The 21,315-nt window shown below is 47.7% G+C and overlaps 1 protein-coding gene across 14 annotated transcripts in view; it reads right to left on the bottom strand.

The window, feature by feature from the left end:
* RERE (arginine-glutamic acid dipeptide repeats) overlaps positions 1-21,315 on the bottom strand; it is a 2,107,422-nt gene that overhangs the window by 1,121,958 nt on the left and 964,149 nt on the right. For all 14 annotated transcript variants that reach the window (XM_069610039.1, XM_069610046.1, XM_069610044.1 and 11 more), the window contains one exon: positions 4,978-5,026. In XM_069610039.1, the coding sequence (XP_069466140.1) occupies positions 4,978-5,026 (49 nt within the window). The remainder of the gene's footprint in view (positions 1-4,977; positions 5,027-21,315) is intronic.

Raw genomic sequence — 21,315 nt, 5'->3', positions numbered from 1 at the left:
CTAATAGGCAAAACGCCTGTTTCAAAAATGAAAAAACAAAAAGGGCCGAAAAGAAAATGGTCAGGTCACAGGGATTAAACACTTGAAATTGCTAGGAGCTGTTTAGCTCCTGCTTCTAGCTTGGGAGAGCCTGGTTAGCTTGAAACCATCAGTTACTAGGAGCTACTTTTGGCCAGTTGGTCTGGGACTCCCCAGGCCAACTGGCGCCATACAAACATACATATTGTGTGATATTAACTATCTATGCTTAGAAAAATGAATAAAGGCAATTCATGAACACATACAAGGGACATTTAAAGCAGAACAGAACATAGATCATGGTCAGAAACAGTGTTTGCATCTCATGTGCAAGTTAGATTTGCAGTGTTGTGTACTAGCTCCTAGTTCTGCCGAGGTTGCCCGCTACACAGAAGCTTATTTTTTCCATTTAGGCCCATCGAATTATATTGGAGAGTGAGGGCTACATTTGCCAATACCAGATACGACACGTTTGTAAATATTGTATGGTTCTGAAGTCAATTAGCAAGGTCCACAGTTCTCCGGTGGGGGGCAGGCTTGCTCTTCACATTCAGTCCTGGTGGGCTCTCTTCACAGACCCATGGATCCTCTCAGTGGTATCTCAGGACCTCCGCCTTTCCATCCCACAAATCCCCCATACGCTCAGATCGAGACACCATCTCTCTTTGCGGAGATCCACTTACTGGTTGTGAGCGGGGCAGTAAAGGATCTCCCCCCCCCCCCATCGCAAAGAAGCTTGGAGTTTTACTCTCGTATCTTCGCAATCGAGAAGAACAACCAGGCAGGCCTAAGAGTGGTTCTGGATCTATCCTTCTTAAACCTTTTCTTACCCCCACCCCAAAAGTTTAAGATGGTTACGTCAGCGCAGGGGGGGAAAGAGAGGGGGGGGAGAGAAAGAAGAGGGGGGAGAGAGAGAAGGGGGGGAGAGAGAGAGAGAGAGAGAAAAAGAGAGAGAGAGAGAGAGAGAGAGAGAGAGAGAGAGAGAGAGAGAGAGAGAGAGAGAGAGAGAGAGAGAGAGAGAGAGAGAGAGAGAGAGAGAGAGAGAGAGAGAGAGAGAGAGAGAGAGAGAGAGAGAACGAGAACGAGCTCCCTGGACCTGAAGGATGCATACCTTCACGTCCCAATATGGCAGCCATACCGGTCCTTCCTCCGGTTCCGGGTTATGGGCTCCCACTTTCAGTACAAGGTCCTTCCGTTCGGGATCAACTCAGCCCCAAAAGTATTTACAAGACTCACAAATGCAGTGGCGGCGCTAATCAAGGTGGAGGGTCATCATGTGTACCCATACCTCGACTGGTTGGTCAGGGCGGATTCACCAGGGGAGGTGAGGAATACGGCATCTAGACTAATGGATATTCACTACAACCTGGGGTCATCAGCCTTGAAAAGTCTCAGCTCCAGCCTACACAAGCCTTGGTCTTCCTGGTTCTGAGGTGGGATACCAAATAGCAACGGCACTTCCCCACCATGGAGAAGGTGGTGGTGGCCACTCTCAAAGAGTCCACTGGGCATTTTCTCAGCAGGTTGGAAATGTCGGCCTGGTGTTACCAACACCTTTTGGGGATTATGGCAGCATACCTCCTGGCTGTTCTGCATATCAGACTCAGAATGAGGAAGGTGCAGTTACACTTCTTGGCCTCATGGAACCAAGCAGCATTAGTCACCACCCCTGCACATCACCACTAGAATTAGGTGTGGAGGAGGCAGGACACCAATCTTATGGCCGGCAGACCATTCAGACCCCCTGCTGCCTGCATGTACCATTACGACAGACTCCACCCTAGATGGGTGGAGAGCTACTCTGGATAACCACATACATGGTCTGTGGACAAGGGAGGACCAGAAGAGTCACATCAATTGGCTTGAATTAATAGCCATATGGCAGGCTCTCAGGGCCTTTCTCCCTGTGATTAAGAACAGCCCATTATGTGTTCAGATGGACAGTGCCAACTGAATTTAGTAGCTCAACAAAAAGGGGGGGCACCAGATCTCCTCCCCCGTGCAGGCTCACCATCAACATATTGGAATGGGCCATTGCCCACAACATGCAGCTTTCAGCAATTCACTTTTCGGGTGAGTCCAACCTAGATGCAAACAGACTCAGCAGGCTGGGGGTGAACACAGGTTCTGCAGGAGATCGTCAGCAAGCGAGGATGGACCCAAATGGACCTATTCGCAACAAAAAACAACTGGAGATGCCAGCAGTTTGCTTGCTGGGTGGCATAGGGGATAGGCTCACTGGGAAACGCCTTGCAGCACCAGTGGACTAGGAGCAACAATTATATCCCACCCACCATATCTTTTACCAGAACATCTGGCTGTTTGACTCCTAACTATATTTGCACATTCGTTTTTGGTAGGCTGTAACCCACTAGAATACTAAGTCTACCACCAGGAAGTGGAGCAGGCAGCGAGATGTGTCAGAAGACTTGCACAGTGAAACTGGGTGCCATGATATGATATGATAGTTTATTTATATAGCGCCTATACGCACTGTTTCAAAGCGCTTTAGGGCAAGGGAGGGAACAAGGGAAAATACAACCACATTCTTACAGGCCATGAACAGTAAGGATGTGAAATTAACTATCGTACTCGGCCTGACGACATTTCAGATAGTGCAAGAGCTAAGACATAGATAAGGAAGGGAGGGGTAGAGTGGGAAAGAAATGGAGACAGGAGACTACCGTACTAGGCCTGACAACATTTCTGGTAGAGCCGGAGAAAAACAAAAGGTGAGGGAGATGGGTGCAGAAAGGGAGGGGAGGAACAAAACAAGCAACTATCATACTAGGCCGGACGACATTTCAGATAGTGCTGGAGGGGTGGTGGGGAGGAAAAAACAGTAATGGGAAGGTGGAGGAAACAGACGAGGTTGTTATCATAGGTCCAGGGACAATTTAGAGTAAATGCATAGAAGAAAGTAAGAGGAGGAGATAAAAGGGAGAAGGGAAAGGAGGAGAGAACAGAGTGTAAGCAGTCAAAAAGAGTGGAGAAGCAAGAGTGGAGAGCGAATACAATTGCAGAAGTCAGTAGTAACACATAATGTTGCAAGCCAGGATACAAGATGAAGATGGGAACAGCATGATTCAAGGCCACCATGAGTACAAGATGCAAAGGAAGTCCAGCATGAGAGTTGAGAGAGTGACGCACCGTGAATGAAGTCCATAAAAGTCAAATACAGCATTGGCCACAAGTCGGTGATGGTGAAGGAAGGCACCAGATGGGTGGGGATTGCTAAGTGGTGAAAAAAAGCAGCAGGCAGGAAGGTACCAGGTGGGCGGGGCTTAGGCCAGGATCCAAAGGAAAGAGCTGATACAATCGACCAACTCCCTTTACACAACCTATGTGCATTTCCACATGTTGCAACTTTAGAAAGAGGGTTCAATATGGATTTAATACCAGTTTTAAGGTGTTTTGAAGGTATAAAGTAATTAAAAATGAACCTTTTAAGACATTTGCCCACATTCGACATGAAGTAAATTCTTCCATTTCTAATGACATCTGAAAACGCAAGACCTTCCCCCATTCGTTGGGCAAGCTACACACGCGAAGCTATACCATGGCTCCCGGACCAAAAGCTCAAATATAGTTTTGAACTGCACATTGATGGTTTTCGTTGACAGGCCCGTTTTGGTTCTGACAGTCCGACAGTGTACTTCTGCTGTTCAAGTCAATTTAATTTCCCTTGAGACGGGCAACATGCTCACTGGGAAGCCAATACTAAAACGTCTAAAGATATTCATCTCTCTTACGTAGTGCGTCTCTGCGCTCATTCCGGTTTTGTCACACCCACTCTACCGCCATGACTCACAGGCATCTGCAATCTTTGGCACCCCTGATGTTTGACAACTCATTTCAGCCCTAGACTGCATAACCCTTAACCGAGGGGACTTGGTGCCATCCTGCAGACAAATCAGTATTCAGATTACGAATGAGGACTGATCAGGGAGAATTTGGGTATGTCAGAGGGGAAGGATGGAACTTTCAATCTGGGTTGCTCATATACAACCATGTTCTAGTTACGTATTGCTTTCTAAAGAACATACAGCAATTTCACGATTTGTATGAAACCATCTCCACGTGGCTGCTGTGCTACTGTTGTCCATTCTGCCACCTTAACTTTACCTTTTTGAATTCACTGGCCTACTTAGTCCAAACTGACCTAGCTCACACATCTGTGCACTAGGCCAGCCCAGGTTGTCTCACCCAGTAATCTCACCTTAAGGCAGAAGACTTGCCCACATCCAGCCAAACTGCACTCAATTCCACCATCTACTGCCCTAGCACTAAAACCGCAAAGTCCTCCTTCACAGGCCTCCTGTCAGAGGAGTGATTTATCTGTACCACTTTTAAGCAAAGATAAATGCCAGAGAGCTTCTCAATGCATTTGTGTGGTACTCATGAAAAAAAGAAAATAATATACAGCTGCCATAAAAAAATTGACACTTCAACGTAGAGCAGCATGGTAAAAGTTCTTGAAAACACTGCAGGATATGCAAACCAAAGGTAGTGGTAAGATAGCCACACATCACTGAGGGCAACATCCCACCCCCATTGTCTCCTTACTGGGAGCAGAATGGATTTATGCTCAAAGCAAGATTCCTGATGACAAAACATGATCCTATTTTAAGGTTTATGGTTCATTAATAAACCATGATTAACAGTATTTTTTTCTATCACTGATCATTATTTAGGACAATTATATTCGATATGGTTTTCCCCGGCAAAAGGACTTCATGCAAACAAGACATTTTTAAAATCGGAATACAACAGGATAACAGGAACAAACCTTCATAAAATATATGCAAAGTCAGAAAATTCTGAGGACACCAAACACTTCACACTTTCAGCCTTCATAAAGGGAGGAACAAAATAAGAGAACGCTAGTTGGTGGCTGAAAGGGTACCCTTGAGGGATAAACGGAGGGATGTATGAAGCTCCTACGGCAAAGTACGCTACCTGGTGGCTTGGTCCAACCCGGATTTCACCCTGTGTGCTGTTCAGTCGCCTGAAAAGAGAAAAAAATGGATATAACTTCGGTAAGAAAATATTGAAAGCTTTTCAGAGAAGCAGCTTTTACCAGCAAGAACAAGGCATAGGAAATTATAGTAAAGAATGATTACAAAATTCATAGTAGAGGCAGCTTAAAAGGTGTACATGGTTCGATAGAACAGAGAATGCAAGCACAGCCATTTTAAGACAGATAAATGGTTTCTCCAATAAGATGTCTTTAAATAGGACCCCAAACTCAGCATTTCAAACACATTTTCTTGTTTTCTCAAGTGCAAAAGCCATTAAACCCCACATTACTGTTCCTCAGCGAGCAATGACTGTTAGAGAGGATTAGCAAGAGGTTACATGTGATTTTATCGAATAAACAAATAAAGCATTTTTAAAGAACCCAAAACATCGGGAAAAAAAATAACACATTTTGTTTTTCGTTGTTTTTGTGCTCCCAAACCACCTCTTTTAAAAGAAAATATCTTATACCAACCACTTTTCCCATTCCCAACCACATTTAATTACCCTTCTTTAATTCATAAACATATTTTCCTGTTATTTTGGGTTCGTCCAAAATTGCATTCTTTGTTATCTATTCGATAACATCACTGCATACTTTAGCAATAATGGCCGTCTGGCGGTATTAGTAATGTAGGCCAAGAAGAATTATCAATACTGACTAGCAGGAAGAGATCAGCAATAGTGATAGCAGGTACAGAATTAGCAGGCTTGATCTTTTAGAGTATGAGCAAGATGGCCGATCAACCATGGTTAGCAAAATGGATAGACACGAAGGGGATGTTCTAGAACTAGAAATTGGCACAGGGTTAGCAATATTGAGCATATGCGGCATAACTTGAGTAATAATTACATATCAGATATCAGACACTGTTTGCTCAGGCAGCCTACCCATCCCTCACTCACTCCCAATCATAAGCACATTGCTGTTCTACAACCACCCCACATAAATATCTGCATATTCAGTCTGCTCAAATAATACAGACACATTCCAACACTTTACATACTTCATACTCCATCCCTCAACCAGCCCACCTGCACATCTCAATCCGCCGCCATCCACCCCAAAAATCCATCCTCACTCAGATATCCATGTTCCACACCAAACCCAACAAAGGCAAACCACTGCTCACTAGCCAAACACCCCTACATTCACATCCATTCCTACCACGCATATATCCTTCATCCACTACTTGAAGGTGTATCCCAGCACTCCTACTACCACAAAGAGGCAAACCTAGCACCCCCTGCCATCCATGTCCACACAGGCATATGTCTATGTTCACTCACCACTGCCCATCAACCAAAAGGACAGAGCAGGCAAGGAAATAGAGGAGAGAGAAAGGGGAGGAAAAAAGAGTTAAAGAGGATACGTTGATACCTTTGGAACAAGAATCCTAGTTCTAATGAAAGTTTCTCCATCTGGCCAAAATTGTTTGATCTTGGCAAATCCACTTGGTCTATAGCTGTTCCTTAGCTAATCAAGTTTTGGGGGTGCTGTAAAATAAACTTGACACTAGTATGCAGCAAAATGCTACATTAAAACAACTGAGTCTGGTCTACTGCCTAAATCAAAGTTAGGAACTGAAACATTTGGATAGTAATCATGGACATCATTTTTCAGAATCTGCTTGCTACCAAACAGTGTTTTGCACACCCCGTGTTTTTAATGAACTGAAACACTAACAAGGTTAAAAGTCAGTATGCCATGAACTTAAGCAGTTTTCATAGCTCAAATTATGTATGCCAATTGCAATCACTGTTAATTACCATACATCCCCCCTCCCTCATAGGGCCAAGAATTATTTGATGTAACTGAGGGATCAAAGCTTATATTACGTCCGGCATGTGATTTGTACGTAACAATTCTACCAATCCCAATTTTTCTAATTGAGCCACATTTTTCACCGTGGGCAAGGAACAAGTTACTTACCTGTAACTGTTGTTTGTTTGTTTGTTTGTTTATTTATTTATTGTGCGCACCAGACCCTAGGGTAGCAGGGCGCAAGAGAACAAGGATGTTTACAGCTTAGTTAACGTTTACAGGTTATAGATTAGTTAACGTTACAGGTTACAGGCATAGTGGACATTTCGAGTCTGCAGGGTAGGGCAAGTGCAAGTGCAGATAGGTGTAGCTAAACAGTCAAATCTATGACGATCAAACAGTAAAAGCAGGTTAGTACAAACATTATAAGAAGACGTTACGTATAAAGTGACATATGCTATGTCGCATTCTCAATAAGCCATTTTATGGTGTTCTTTCTGAAGTTATTGAAGGTTTGGTCAGATCTAAGTGCAAGGGGTAGGGAGTTCCATAACTGTGCTGCCTTAACTGGGAAGCTGGAACCTCCAATGGTGGCTAGTTTGAATCTGGGCACTAGGAGGCAGTTGGGGCTGGCTGTCCTTGTGAGTCTCGTTGGATTTTTCCTGTTGAAGTGTTCTGAGAGGTATCGGGGAGCTTTGTTGTTTAGGCATTTGTGGATGAGGGACGCAGATTTAAGGTTAATTTTTTCTTGGGTGGAAAGCCATTTGTGTCTTCGTCTTATTTCTGAAATGTGTGCACTTCTGGGGATACTTAGGGCCGCTCTAAGTGCATTGTTTTGGAGCACTTGGATTCTGTGGATGATATGTTTGGTAGTCCCTATGTAGAGGGCGTTGCAATAATCTAATTTCGATAAAATGAGGGCTCTAGCTAGAATAAGACAACTGTCCTCTGAAAGGAATGGTTTCCCAGCACGTATTAACTTGCATGTATAGGCAGTGGATGATGACAGTGAGTTCACCTGTTTGGTGAAAGATAGTGTCGCATCAAGGTAAAAACCTAGGGTTTTTACTTCTCTGGCGACCTTGATAGTGTTGCCATCGATGATGAAGGCGGAGTAGTTTTGGTTAAGTTTGGAGATACGGGCTGCCGTGCCCAGGATGATGAGCTCTGTTTTGTCATCGTTCAAGCATAGGCCATGGTTGGCCATCCATGCCTGAACGATGCTGTAGACTCTATTCACCAGAGCCAGGTCTTCGACGTAATCCCCAGTAAGTGGTAAGAGAATCTGAGTATCATCCGCATAGTTAGTGTAGGTGATACCCAGATTATCAAGATCGTCAAAGAGTGGCTTGGTGAAGATGTTATAGAGTGTCGGCGAGACGCAAGATCCCTGGGGCACTCCGCAAGTGATTGGGATAGGGTCTGCTGCCGCTGCAGGGGAGAACACCCTCATAGTCCTGTCACTAAGAAATGATTGAATCCAGACTATAGCCTCCTCTGAGAAGTGGGCAGCCGAGTCCAAGTGATTACATAGGACTTTATGGTCCACCAGATCAAAGGCGGCTGAGAGCTCTAGAAGGAGGAGGAGAGCTAATTTTCCCTCGTCTCTGAGTGAATCTATTTGGGCTTTTAGGTCGATAAGGGCAGTCTCTGTGCCGTGTTGCGGACGGAAACCGGATTGGCGGGTGCCGAGGAGATGGTTCATCTCAAGGAAGTTCTGGATTTGGGTGTATGCTACCTTGTCTAATATTTTTAGTAGGAAGGGAACCGTGGTGATGGGCCTGTAGTTAGTAGGAATGTTGGGGTCCAATGTTTGCTTTTTTAGGAGGGGGAGTACCCAAGATTCCTTTAGATTGCGGGGGATGGTGCCCGTAGTAAAGGAGGCATTGATAAGTTTTGTGATAAAGGGGGCTAAATCCCTAGCCGCATCCTTGATCAGTTGTGCGGGGCATTGGTCGCCTTTGCAATTAGAAGGTTTGAGAGTCAAAATGGTCTTCTCTACCTCAATTACTGAGACCTTGGAGAAACGGAATTGGGTGGATTCTGGGTTGTTGGATGAGGGAGTATTGACTATCAAAGGTTGAGTTGGCAGAGAGGCTTTCTTTAGGGCAATTTTTGTTTGGAGGTTGGATACTTTGTTGGTTAGTGCCAGTTGTATGTCTGTGCACCAAGTTTTGTCTTTAATGGAGTCATCCTGTACTGTGATAGGAGTTTCCAATTCCTTTAGGATAGAGAATAGCTCCTTCATGCTGGAGTTGGATTGGGAGATCCTATTATTATAGGTTTCTTGTTTGGCCAGGATGATGTCTCTTTTGTATTGCGAGGAGATGTTAATTAGGTTAGTTTTATTTTCAGCGGTCGGGTGTCGGTTCCAAGCTGTTTCGCATTTTCTCTTCTGTAGTCTTAAGTTTTTTAGGTGGGGTGTAAACCATGAGTTCAAGTGCTTTTTGGGTTTACTGATCCGAAGTTTAAAAGGAGCAATACTGTCAAGAGCAGAGCACATGGCTGCGTTGAATGCATCCACTAGGATGCCTGGGTCAGAGTGGTCAGGTAGGGAATTTAGTTTGGGTAGGATGTGGGGCAGAATATTGTCGGCTGTAATGTTTTTCTTGTTTCTCGTTAAGGTGGGTGTGGCTGGCGTGGGTGTTAAGACTATGGGTCTTTTGGTGTTGAGGGTGAAAGAGATAAGGTAATGGTCAGACCATATTTGGGGGGTGATGGCTGTTATAGAGGGGTAACAGTTGTGACTGGCAATCCAGTCTAGTGTTCTTCCCTTGATATGTGTGGGAGTATTCACGCACTGCGTGAAGCCTAGCACTGACAGAGTATTGCCTGTGGCAGTAGCATGATGGTCGTTGGTATCGTTGAGCCCTAGATTGAAGTCTCCTAGTACTAGTGTTTGGGAGGATTCTTTTAGCTTCTCAGAGATAACAGTGGTGATGTCTTCAGTGAAGGAGCTGACGGGGCCAGGGGGTCTATAGATAAGGTGGATATTTAGTGTTTGGGAGTTTGCAGTCGGTAATTTGATAGAGAGAAGCTCGCAGGATTTGATGGAGGGTGTAGGTGTGATTCTCATAGAGAGATTAGATTTGGCGATAATTGCAATTCCTCCACCGCGCGAGTCTGGTCTGTCAGCTCTGAGTATGGTATAATTCTCTGGGACTGCTAGAGTGAGAGCCGGACCTGCTGCATCGTGGAGCCAAGATTCAGTAATGGCAATGAAGTCAAGGCTATTATCCCGTATGATATCTGCTATGTCGGTGGCATGGGCGACTAAAGATCTGGCATTGATTAGAGCAGCTTTTAGTTCAGGTTCTAGCTGTGCTGTGAGCGGAGGTTTGGCTATAAGTTTATTGATTTTATGGTGTGGTTGGTGTCTGAGAGGGGCGGTGATTACCGGTGGTCGGCATATTTTGGGTCGGAGGTGTTCTAGGTTAATGTTATATTTAGTAATAGGTTCGAATATTTTAGGTAGTCGAGCCCGGAGTCTAAGCTTCCTTTGTTCTAAGTTGCAGGGTTTAGAGATGAGTTGTATGTGGGCACCAAGGCCCTCTGTAGGCAGAACTGTAGGCATGGTCGTGTAGATGATGGTAAGGATAATTGTAAGTTTGGAGAATTGTGCAAGGTGAACTGGGTTGGGCATGTGGAAGTACATACTGTTACTAATAGCTGAACTAGGTGGGCTGGAATTGATTGCCGTGGATGGGTACGGGGCAGAGTTGGCAGAGTACAGTTCTCAAATACTTAGCGAGAATTAATGCAGCAATGACGTACTAGTCTAGGAATAGCAGTCAGATACTGGGCTGAGTGCGACGGTCAGATGTGGGTCTAAAACCGAGGTCAGATATTGGGCTGAGAGTGATAGTACAGTGGTCTCTGGGCGACTATAAGGCACTACACAATAATACAGTGGTCTCTGGGCGACTATAAGGCACTACACAATAATACAGTGGTCTCTGGGCGACCATAAGGCACTACACAATAATACAGTGGTCTCTGGGCGACCATAATGCACTACACAATAATACAGTGGTCTCTGGGCGACCATAAGGCACTACACAATAATACAGTGGTCTCTGGGCGACCATAAGGCACTACACAATACTACAGTGGTCTCTGGGCGACCATAAGGCACTACACAATAATACAGTGGTCTCTGGGCGACCATAAGGCACTACACAACAATACAGTAGTCTTTGGGCGACCATAAGGCACTACACAATAATACAGTAGTCTTTGGGCGACCATAAGGCACTACACAATAATACAGTAGTCTTTGGGCGACCATAAGGCACTACACAATAATACAGTAGTCTCTGGGCGACCATAAGGCACAGCACAATTGCAGTGGTCAGTTAGCGAACAAAGGGCACGGCAAATAGCAGTCATGGGCATAAAGCACTAGGGGCTGAAAAAGACTGAACTATTAAAGAGGTGGCAGCAGTAACGCAAAGAGGCGGCGGAGTTGGAAGCATAAGCGTATGTATCAAACAGTTATCGATGGCGAAAGAAATCGAGTTCAAATGTTTATGAATGCGGAATAGCGGAAGACATACCAGAAAGCACAGTAGTGTAAACTGAGGGTATCCCCTTTACTCACAGAAGATTAAAGGTCCGAGTAGACACTGGCTCTGAGGCTCCGGCGGCAAACAAAGGTGATTACACAAGGTGTTTGAGATGCCTGGAGCAGCACGGGCAGAGTTTATGGCCCCTGGCTCCTGTGGCTCCAAACAGGCACCCAACAGGCCTTAGAGTGGCCTTGGAGCTGGCCGCCGGCGTGATCCGCCTGCCGGCGGTTCCAGCTGATGTTAACGAGGCTCAGCCTCGGTTTCAGGCCGCGCTGCGCCCGGCATGCGCGAGTCAGGCGGCGTGTGGGGACAGGGTCAGGCAGGCCCTGTCCGTGTTGCTCGTGGTTCCTCTGCTGGGCTGGGGTGCTGGGGGGGCTCCTGCCCTCGCCCCACGAAGAGGAAGAGTGGAGTGAGGGGGTGAGCAGGCACCCAACAGGCCTTAGAGTGGCCTTGGAGCTGGCCGCCGGCGTGATCCGCCTGCCGGCGGTTCCAGCTGATGTTAACGAGGCTCAGCCTCGGTTTCAGGCCGCGCTGCGCCCGGCATGCGCGAGTCAGGCGGCGTGTGGGGACAGGGTCAGGCAGGCCCTGTCCGTGTTGCTCGTGGTTCCTCTGCTGGGCTGGGGTGCTGGGGGGGCTCCTGCCCTCGCCCCACGAAGAGGAAGAGTTGTTCTCCAGCATGAGTCTGGCATGGATTCACATGCTCATGAATATTCCCCGTCGTCAGGCTGGGAATCCTCGGTAAAGAAAAAACCAGTATCAGTTTCGTTTCTGATCTGTCTTTCGTAGTAATAACCAATCACTGGTCTCTGCGTCATACTGACCACAGCCAATGACTGCCCTCTACCTAAGCACCGCCTCTGGCAGCCATCTTCAGATTTGGAAGCACGTGAAGTGGCAGTATGACCAAGTGAAGAGCCGCAGAGGGGTAGGCGGGAGGGTTCGCATGTGAATCCATGCCAGACCCATGCTGGAGAACAACAGTTACAGGTAAGTAACTTGTTCCTTCTCCAGCATGGGGTCTGGCATGGATTCACATGCTCAGGAATAAATACATAGCAGTACACACATGCACAACCACGGGAGGTGGCAAAGGCTCAACATTAAGCATTGCATCAAACTCAACATTAAGCATCTTACCTCCTCACCAGGCTCACCTCAGGCGAACAGGTTGCGCAGCACTGCTTGGCCGACCCTGGACTCCTCCCTGGAATCCCGATTGACGCAGTAGAACTTCGTGAAGGTGTGCGTCGACCTCCACGTAGCAGCCCTGCATATGTCCAGCAGGGGCACACCAGAAAGGAACGCCGTGGTAGCTGCGATCGCTCTGGTGGAATGGGCTCTCGGACGGCCAGGCAGCGGTCGGTTTGCCAACCGATGACAGTACATGATACAGCCGGAGAGCCATCTGGAAATGGAAGGCTTCGAGAGAGCCTTCCCCTGATTGACAGGTCCAAAGTTCACAAAGAGTTGTGACGTCTTCCGAAAACACTTCGTGCGGTCCACGTAGAACTTCAGCGCTCTAGCCACATCCAGCGAGTGCAAAGTCCTCTCAGCCGGCGACGAAGGCGACGGGAAGAATACAGGCAACACCAAGGGTTCGTTGAGGTGGAAGTCCGACGGTACCTTGGGCATGATGGAGGGGTGCGTCCTGAACACTACCCTCGTGTCGTGAAAAGTCAAGTACGGGGCCTTGCAGGAAAGGGCCTGGATCTCTCCCACCCGTCGTGCGGAGGTGATGGCCACAAGAAACGCTGTTTTCCACGACAGAAACTTCAACGGGGCCGAGTGCAGAGGCTCGAACGGAGGTCCCATGAGCTTGGTCAGCACCACGTTGAGCTCCCACGCCGGGGCCGGAGCCTTCACCGGCGGGAACGATCTGAACAGTCCCTTCATGAACTCTTTCACCAGACGATGAGACCACAAGGACGTCCGCCCCGTGGTTCTGGTGTATCGGGAGATCGCAGCAAGATGAATCTTGATGGACGCGTGTGCCAGTCCAGCTTTGGCCAGCGTCAGCAGGTACAGCAGTACCTGGGGAGCCGTAATCCGAAGAGGGTTAATCTTCTGTGCGTGGCACCAGACAGAGAACCTCTTCCATTTGTGTCCGTAGCATTTAAGAGTCGAGGACGACCTGGCCTTTGCAAGAACCTCTCTGCAGTCGGCCGGTATGTCGTATCCTCCAAACTCTAGCGCTGCAGGAGCCAGGCCTGCAAGTTCAGCGATTTCGGGTCGTGGTGGAGGATGGCGCCTCCTTCCCTGGAGAGCAGATCCGCGTCCACCGGCAGCTTGATTGGCGGGGACGCTGACAAGTCCAGAAGGTCCGGGAACCATGTCTGCCTCGGCCACACAGGTGCGACGAGGATCATCCTGCACCGTGACCTCTTGAGCTGGTTGACGAGCCGGATCAGCAGTGGCAAAGGAGGGAACGCGTAGAGGAACAGGCCCTCCCAGGGGAACGAGAAAGCATCGCCCATGCTCCTCGCCTGGGGAAACCTGCTGGCAAACCTCCGGCACTTGGAGTTCGTCGCCGTCGCGAACAGGTCGATCTGGGGTGTGCCCCACCGTCGGAAGAGGCGATCCACTAGATCCTGCCGTAGTTCCCACTCGTGGCACGAGCGCAGCTCCCTGCTGAGTGAGTCGGCGATGGTGTTTTTTATCCCTGCCAGATGAAACGGCACCAGAAACATCCCTTGGGCGAATGCCCAATGCCACAGGTCCTGCGCCTCCTTGGACAGTGCTGGGGACCTGGTTCCGCCCTGTTTCCTGATGTAAAACATGGTGGTGGTGTTGTCGGTGAAGATCCTCACCACCTTGCCCTTGAGGGACGGAAGGAAGGACCTGAGGGCTCAAAACACTGCACGGAGCTCCAGGACGTTGATATGTAGGGATTTCTCCGTCGGGAGCCAAAGGCCTCTTGCGTGCAGATTTTCGGTGTGCGCTCCCCACCCTTCCAGGGAGGCATCCGTGGTCACTGTCTCCTGGTGGGCTGGGGTCTGGAAGTCCATGCCCGCCGTCAGATGCGCGCGGGTGCCCCACCACCGGATCGCTCGTCGGAAACTCTCGTCAAGTGTGATCCTTTCCTCGAAGTTGCCCGTCGTTTGGATCCAGCGCGCGTCCAGGAACTCCTGCAACGGGCACATCCGGAGCCTGCACATGGGAATGAGGTAGATGCAGGAAGACATCATTCCGAGGAGGGACATGATGGACCTCACCTTGGCCGCGTCGGCCACCAACATCCGCTGCACCTTGCCCAGGATGGTCCTGGTCCTCTCCTCCGACGGGGAGGCCAGAAGGGACACTGTGTTGAGCCTCGCTCCCAGAAACAGAGCGTCTTGCGCGGGCACCAGGTGGGATTTGGCGTAGTTCACGGAGAATCCGAGGTCCGTGAGAAGTTGGACGGTCCTTGCCGTGTGAACCACGGCGAGCTCCTTTGTCTTGGCTCGGATGAGCCAGTCGTCCAGGTAGGGGTAGACGTGGATCCCTTCGCGGCGCAGCTGAGCCGCCACCGGCGCGAGGCACTTGGTGAACACCCTGGGTGCCGACCGTAGACCGAAGGGGAGGGCTTTGAACTGGTAATGACGCCCTTGGACCACAAACCTGAGGAATTTTCGGTGCCCCTTCAAGATGGGAATATGGAAGTAGGCATCCTCCAAATCCAACGACGACAGGAAGTCTCCTTCCTCCAGCTGACCCAGGACGTGCTGGAGGGTGACCATCCGGAACTTTTGCGCCTTGATGAACTTGTTCAGACGTCGCAGGTCCAGGATGGGGCGCCATCCCCCCCGTTTTCTTCTTCACGAGGAAGTATCTCGGGTAGACTCCGGAGCCCCGAAGCCTCTTTGGGACGAGTTCGATGGCGCCCTTCTTGAGCATCGCCTTCACCTCCAGGAGAAGTTGAGGGACGTGAAGTTCTTTCCTGGCCACGGGGGGGGGATGCGCGGACACTTTCTTTGAAACTCGAGTTTCTTTGAAACACTTTCTTTGAAACGTTGATGGCGGTCCTTCATGGTCCGCTCCGACATGTTGCCGCAAAACGCACAGTTCTTCTCCACGTGCGTCTTGTCCTCATGTAGGCAGTAAAGACAAAAAGAGTGTTCGTCCTCCTTGAAGACGTTCTGCAGATGGCATCCAGGGCAGACCCTGAACAGCTTTCCGGGCGTCGAGCTTCCCTTCTCCTGGGCCATGACCGGGCCTGAGAAACTTCTGGAGTCCTCCAAAAGCGTAGCTCGACGAAATCTTCACCCTTGAGGGGCGCAGACGAATCCGACACGGGTCCCCGTTGATCGGATGGAGAGTCGGTGGAGCTTGAGGCTCTTTTGACCGAAAAAACGAAGTTTTTGAGTAAAAACGTGAAAAAATAGCACTAACGCTCGAGAGCAATAGCACGAGGATCCCAACACATGAACGTGCGGTAAAAATCTGAAGATGGCTGCCAGAGGCGGTGCTTAGGTAGAGGGCAGTCATTGGCTGTGGTCAGTATGACGCAGAGACCAGTGATTGGTTATTACTACGAAAGACAGATCAGAAACGAAACTGATACTGGTTTTTTCTTTACCGAGGATTCCCAGCCTGACGACGGGGAATATTCATGAGCATATGAATCCATGCCAGACCCCATGCTGGAGAAATATCTTTCCTTCTCTGCTTCAGTTTTTTCATAAATGAAGCAAGTGGGATCGCCTTGAAATAAACACTAGTTTGTCAAATCAAAAAGATTGCCATGGAGCGGAAAAGTGAGAGAAGTAGCTAAACCCCAAGTTCCTGGCTAGGCAAACAAAAGACAGCAGAATATCTAGCTACTAATATTTGCCTCCATCCTTCATCAAATGGATTGATCTTGATAAAATCCCTTTGTGTCCTAGTGCTCCAGTCCTCTTATCTGCCTATGATTTTCTACTCCCCCTCGACCACCCACCAAATCAGTATCCTTGTTACACTCAAAACCCCACTGCATTGAATAAATGGCCAACATTACCAGATGGAAAAGGTTGTATATGCATGCGCTAATGCAAAACTGAGTAGTGATGGAAGGTTCTGAATGAGAAACAATCTCCTGGCAAAGCTCTGGGAAACCCCCCAGACCAGTGTTCTGCAGCCTGTCATACCATAACAGAAGGCCAAACATATGGAAATCAAGCAAGGTCCAACCCAAAACGTGGCAGTCAATTCCAGACTGCTAGATCAAATCCCTTCTGCATACAACCACAAGTAACCACAGACATGTTTTAGAATCACGGAGGAGTCCAGGACCCACATGTGATGGAGGGACAACTGGAAAATTATGAATTAATTACATGCCACTGCAATCTCCATTGAATCCTCCAAGGCCTGCAAAGTCTTCTGCTCATGCCACAGTCCAACCGATCCTCCCAGCTGATATCCTGCCACACTCACTGCCTTCCTCCCGTCCCGCCAGCCACCATCTAAACTCCATTTCACAGCAGAATCCTTGCTCGTCCTCCTTCAATCTACCGTCCTAGCTTACGTTTCCACATCCGGGTGCTGCCGCCTTTCTACCCAGCTTGCTCCCCGACTTCCGGTTCTCCTCCACACTTGTCTGATCTACATCATTCAGGTCGGCCACATCCTTTGCACAACCTTGTGCTATACAGCATGCCTTCCTGTTGGGTGGACTCGAGAATTCTACCGCTACATGGAAAACATCCTTAGCTATAAGTTCCTGTGCAGAGGGCTTTCCTGGGCAGTAATGCCTCTGAATATCGAGTGTAGGCCCTTACTTCCCTCAGGACAGTAACTTGGTCCAGGAGCAGTTACTTGTCAGTAAAGACCCCTTTTGAGCGTACTGCTTCATTAAAATCAGAACTCCTAATTCTGCAATAATGGACAACTAACTCCACCAGGTTGAAAAGTTGTGAGGTGACGATGACCAGGTTTTCTCCTTCCAGGAGTAGGAGCGAACATGTGCAGAGACCCCACTCATTAAAGCTGGTATTTACCGACTATGTGACTAGCTTCATGCCAAGTGCTTCCTCCCCGTGCCCCCGCCCCCATGTCAGGACTGTGCTCAATGCAATCCGGTCATTCATTGTTTGGCAAGCTTTAAATAGTTATGTACGAGATTTCCCACACATTAGGTATCCTGATTGGAACGTAGTCTGCAAACCTTGTGTATCTAGTCACAGCTCTGTGGAAACCCATCCCCAGATGAGTCACGTTTATAGGAACAACACTTAGTGCACACCTTACTTGATTTAACTTTTGAAACTTACAAAGAGCTCCTGGTATGCTGCCCACCATTCTTAAGAGCAAACCAAATTAGTATATAAGTCTGAGAATACTTCAGGTTCCTTTATTAATATCTTAGAGACAAGGAGTTGCTACAACACCAATGGCAGTGAACAGCAATCTATTAATCCACTCTTAACTTTCCCAAATGTACAGGCACAATCTTCGAAAGGCTCCCATCAGTTGAATGGATGCAGGTAGACTTCAATCAAAATCAATGCAAAAAACTCTGAATCCACAAGAAGCTCCTAATATGTGAAAATTAAATATATCCACCAGGCCCCCACTTCCAGGACACCATCCAATGATGCCTAAACCTAGCGCCAGAGGTACCTCCCATACCCAGACAGTGCACCATACCTCCCGCCATCTGCTTATATGCAATCCTACCACCAGCAGGCACTTTACCTACTTCTCTCAGTAACCTGATCACCTACTGTAATCAAGTGAACTGATGACTTTTCCTGTATTATAACTTGTATGTAATCCTGCTTTGTATATAAACACTGTGCATGCAAATCTTGTATATTTATAACACTGTTTAACTAAGCTGATAAATATCCTTGTAATGCTTGCGCACAACTACCTTCGGGTCTCAGCTGCGCCATATCAAATAAATAAACAAACAAAACCCGGGTGCAACAGCATTCTACAACGTCCACAATTACCCAACAAGGTGCATGTATAGAGTAAGACTAGCAGCACTGCTCAAGCTAACAGAAGCCAGATTAGGAAACTGTGAACAATGGAAAATCAACCCAACTATAAAGCCTAACCTAGGTCTGCATGTTATGTCTGATTGCTTACGTACTGTGCTGAATCTCCACCGTAACTGTTTCAAACTGCTAAAGTTTCCTTATATAGACATATTGTACCCTAACCCAGAGGAAACACATCTTAAACTCCTGGGAAGACTAGCAAGAGCAAGGGAAAGAGGGAGGGAAAGCTGAAAATGAGTTTGCAGACTTTGGGACGGAGTTAGTCGTGTCTAAATACTTACATTACAATGAATGCATGTTTGCCCATCATATACAAGTAGAAAGAGGCGACACAGAACAGTATGTGTTGAGCCCATCGGCACAATCCGATTCCAAGTCAGTTTTGGAGCTTTATACGATAGTAGTGGTGTTGGGTGTGTGATCAAGCAAGATTTGCAGATATATAGCAGGCATAGCAGACTCTTAATAATCCGACTAGACCTGCAGGTAGTCAGTATACCTAATCGATCTAAGATAAATGCCTTCGAACCATGGGGACGAGTGTCAAAATATTCACCAGTACCTTCTGTAAAATGGCGGTCACCATAAGTCCACTTCATATATGGGGCTATGCTGTGATTCAGAGCCCAGCCCCTGACAGTGGAACTTTTAATTGCAATTTACAGCAGATTGTTTGCAGTAAATGTAAAATAGTGTCAAACCTCTATTACTTGCCAGCAATGTCGAGTACCATCCAAATGTTAAGTGTTTGGTGAATATTGTGTGTATCTGTGTGTGTAAGTAATGTTTACGGAGGGGGGCTCGGATCAGGTAAATGGAAGTGAGTGTGTGTTTGTCTGCCTGTTATTGTGCCTGCTGGGGAGGTGGTACAGGAGAAAGGCTTTCGGCAGAGAAGGAGGCAGAGTGGGAGGAAAAGGGGGGGCTCTACAAAAGGTGGGATTTACAAATTAAAACTCGATGCAAGCGATCGGATTTGTAGGGGAGGGTTTGGGGCTCCGATTTTGAGCTCGGGGGGCAGTATAAAGTTATAAGTCAAATTGAAAGTGAGACAAAATCAGCCAAAATAAAATCGGTATTTTGTGTTTTGTCTTCAAAATGCGGAATTATCACATTTAACCCTTTCTAAAGCACTCACATTCTTAATGCCCCGTGTCTGAGGACCATTTCCAGGCCCAGAATGGGGAGAATGGGCTTGAAACGCAAATTGATTGGCTGCTAGCGTGGACTCCTACAATACAAATGGTAATGTGAGGTGCTTATACGCTTGGAAGCTCTTTAAAAGCAGGAGGCGGGTCTGCATTAAAAACTGCACCCCTGGCCGTAGGCTTTTTGGCAGTAGCAGGATAAACGTGAATTTGGTCAGTGGATAAACAACGAACACCTTCAAATATCTTTTCAAAACCCAGGTATTACACTAAAAACCTGTACAAAATTACATTCATTTGTACGAGCACTGGCCAACCCAAGACTAAACATGTTCTGGCAGCAACAAGCATTGTATTTGAGTTTCTGCATTGAAATGATTTCCAAACATCTATTTTTATTGAAGGGTTTCCAGAGAGTCAGGCGAGCATGCAGTCTTTGGCGTATGTTGTGGCGGGAGAAACCAGAAAGGTGTAAATACCCTACCTTCCGCTCTGATCGCACCCACTCGCCAGACACAAAATACAGACAAATACAAAATGTGCCTACAATCTTGGAGGAGAGGTTAAGCTTTTCATGTCAAGGTACTATGTTCTTCCTAAAGTAAGGATGTCCAACCATCTAATTTCTCTGAGGCCAGCCAGTTTAACATGCTGAGGGGCGGAGTAGGAAAGTATTCACCAAAATAGAAAACGGTGGCACGTCCTGCTATGCCTGTTCCTTGCGTATCCCCTTAAACTATCTTTACACACTGATGGTGACAGGGTGTGAATAAGGTAACAAAGAAGTTCATGTCAAAGCTATTTTGTATGTTATGTTAAGATTTGTTTTAATACTGCGTCAGTCACCATCATAATGGTTCCCTAAGGTATAGCACAGTGAAACACAGAGCCAATGAGGTTTCCTCCATCATTTCAGGGAGGAACGTAAAAGGACCAAGACCCATAACTGTAGGGGAGGAACCAGCCTTGGAGCGCGCGCGCGCGCCCTCACAGCGGACGCCCACCCTTTAAAGCTGAGTGGGCCGATCTTAGGGGAAGGACGGAGGAATCGGGAGCCCGATAAACACTGTTAATCCAAGAAGGGGTGAGAGCTGGAGGAACCAAGGTTCCCTGAAGCAGGAGATTGAACCGCTACTGACGCGCCACAATGGTATCTAGGAAAAATTATGACCAACAGAGAACTCACTGCAAGAGATCAAACGACGGTAGGAGTGCAGTGCTGCAGCAAATGGAGCAGTAGTCTCCTCCGAGGAGCAATGCCGAAGAGATCCAGGAACAAAGCCAACGTGGAGAGGGAGGAGGGAACTGAAGCATTGAGAATATTGAGAATCAGGGACAGGCTGGAGAGAAAAAGAGCCCACACCGGGCTAACAAATCTAAGACGAAAACACCGGGGGGGGGGAGGAGGGTGCATTGCAACAGAGACCCCACGACTGGGCCAAAGTCCTCAAGGTCTTGAGGGCCTGAAAGCCCAGCCAGGGCTGAGAAACCAAATAAGCCACACAGGTCTGAAAATTGTGATGACCCAAGATTGGCAGAAGAGCCAGACAGTCTACACCGGACCAAGGGAACAAGGAACCTTAGTAGACTGGAACACCCTGGAGGGGTGAACAAGAAATAGAATGCACATTAAAAACAGGAACCATACAGAACTTGTTTGGACTGCACCAGCAGGCTGAGGCCTGAACTACAAAGAGAACTGAGGGAACTGGCCGGGGATACAGCACCAGCCAGCCCAAGCCAAAACAAATCTAAGTAAAAACAAGCCTAAACAAATCTAAGTAAAAACACTTCTCTAGGATGTTTTCTTTGTTGTTCGTGAAGGATCAGTCAGT

Source organism: Ambystoma mexicanum, chromosome 8 (assembly GCF_040938575.1).
Source record: "Ambystoma mexicanum isolate Mex_15411 chromosome 8, UKY_AmexF1_1, whole genome shotgun sequence".
Taxonomy (NCBI): domain Eukaryota; kingdom Metazoa; phylum Chordata; class Amphibia; order Caudata; family Ambystomatidae; genus Ambystoma; species Ambystoma mexicanum.
This window is presented reverse-complemented; position numbering and strand designations above follow the sequence as displayed.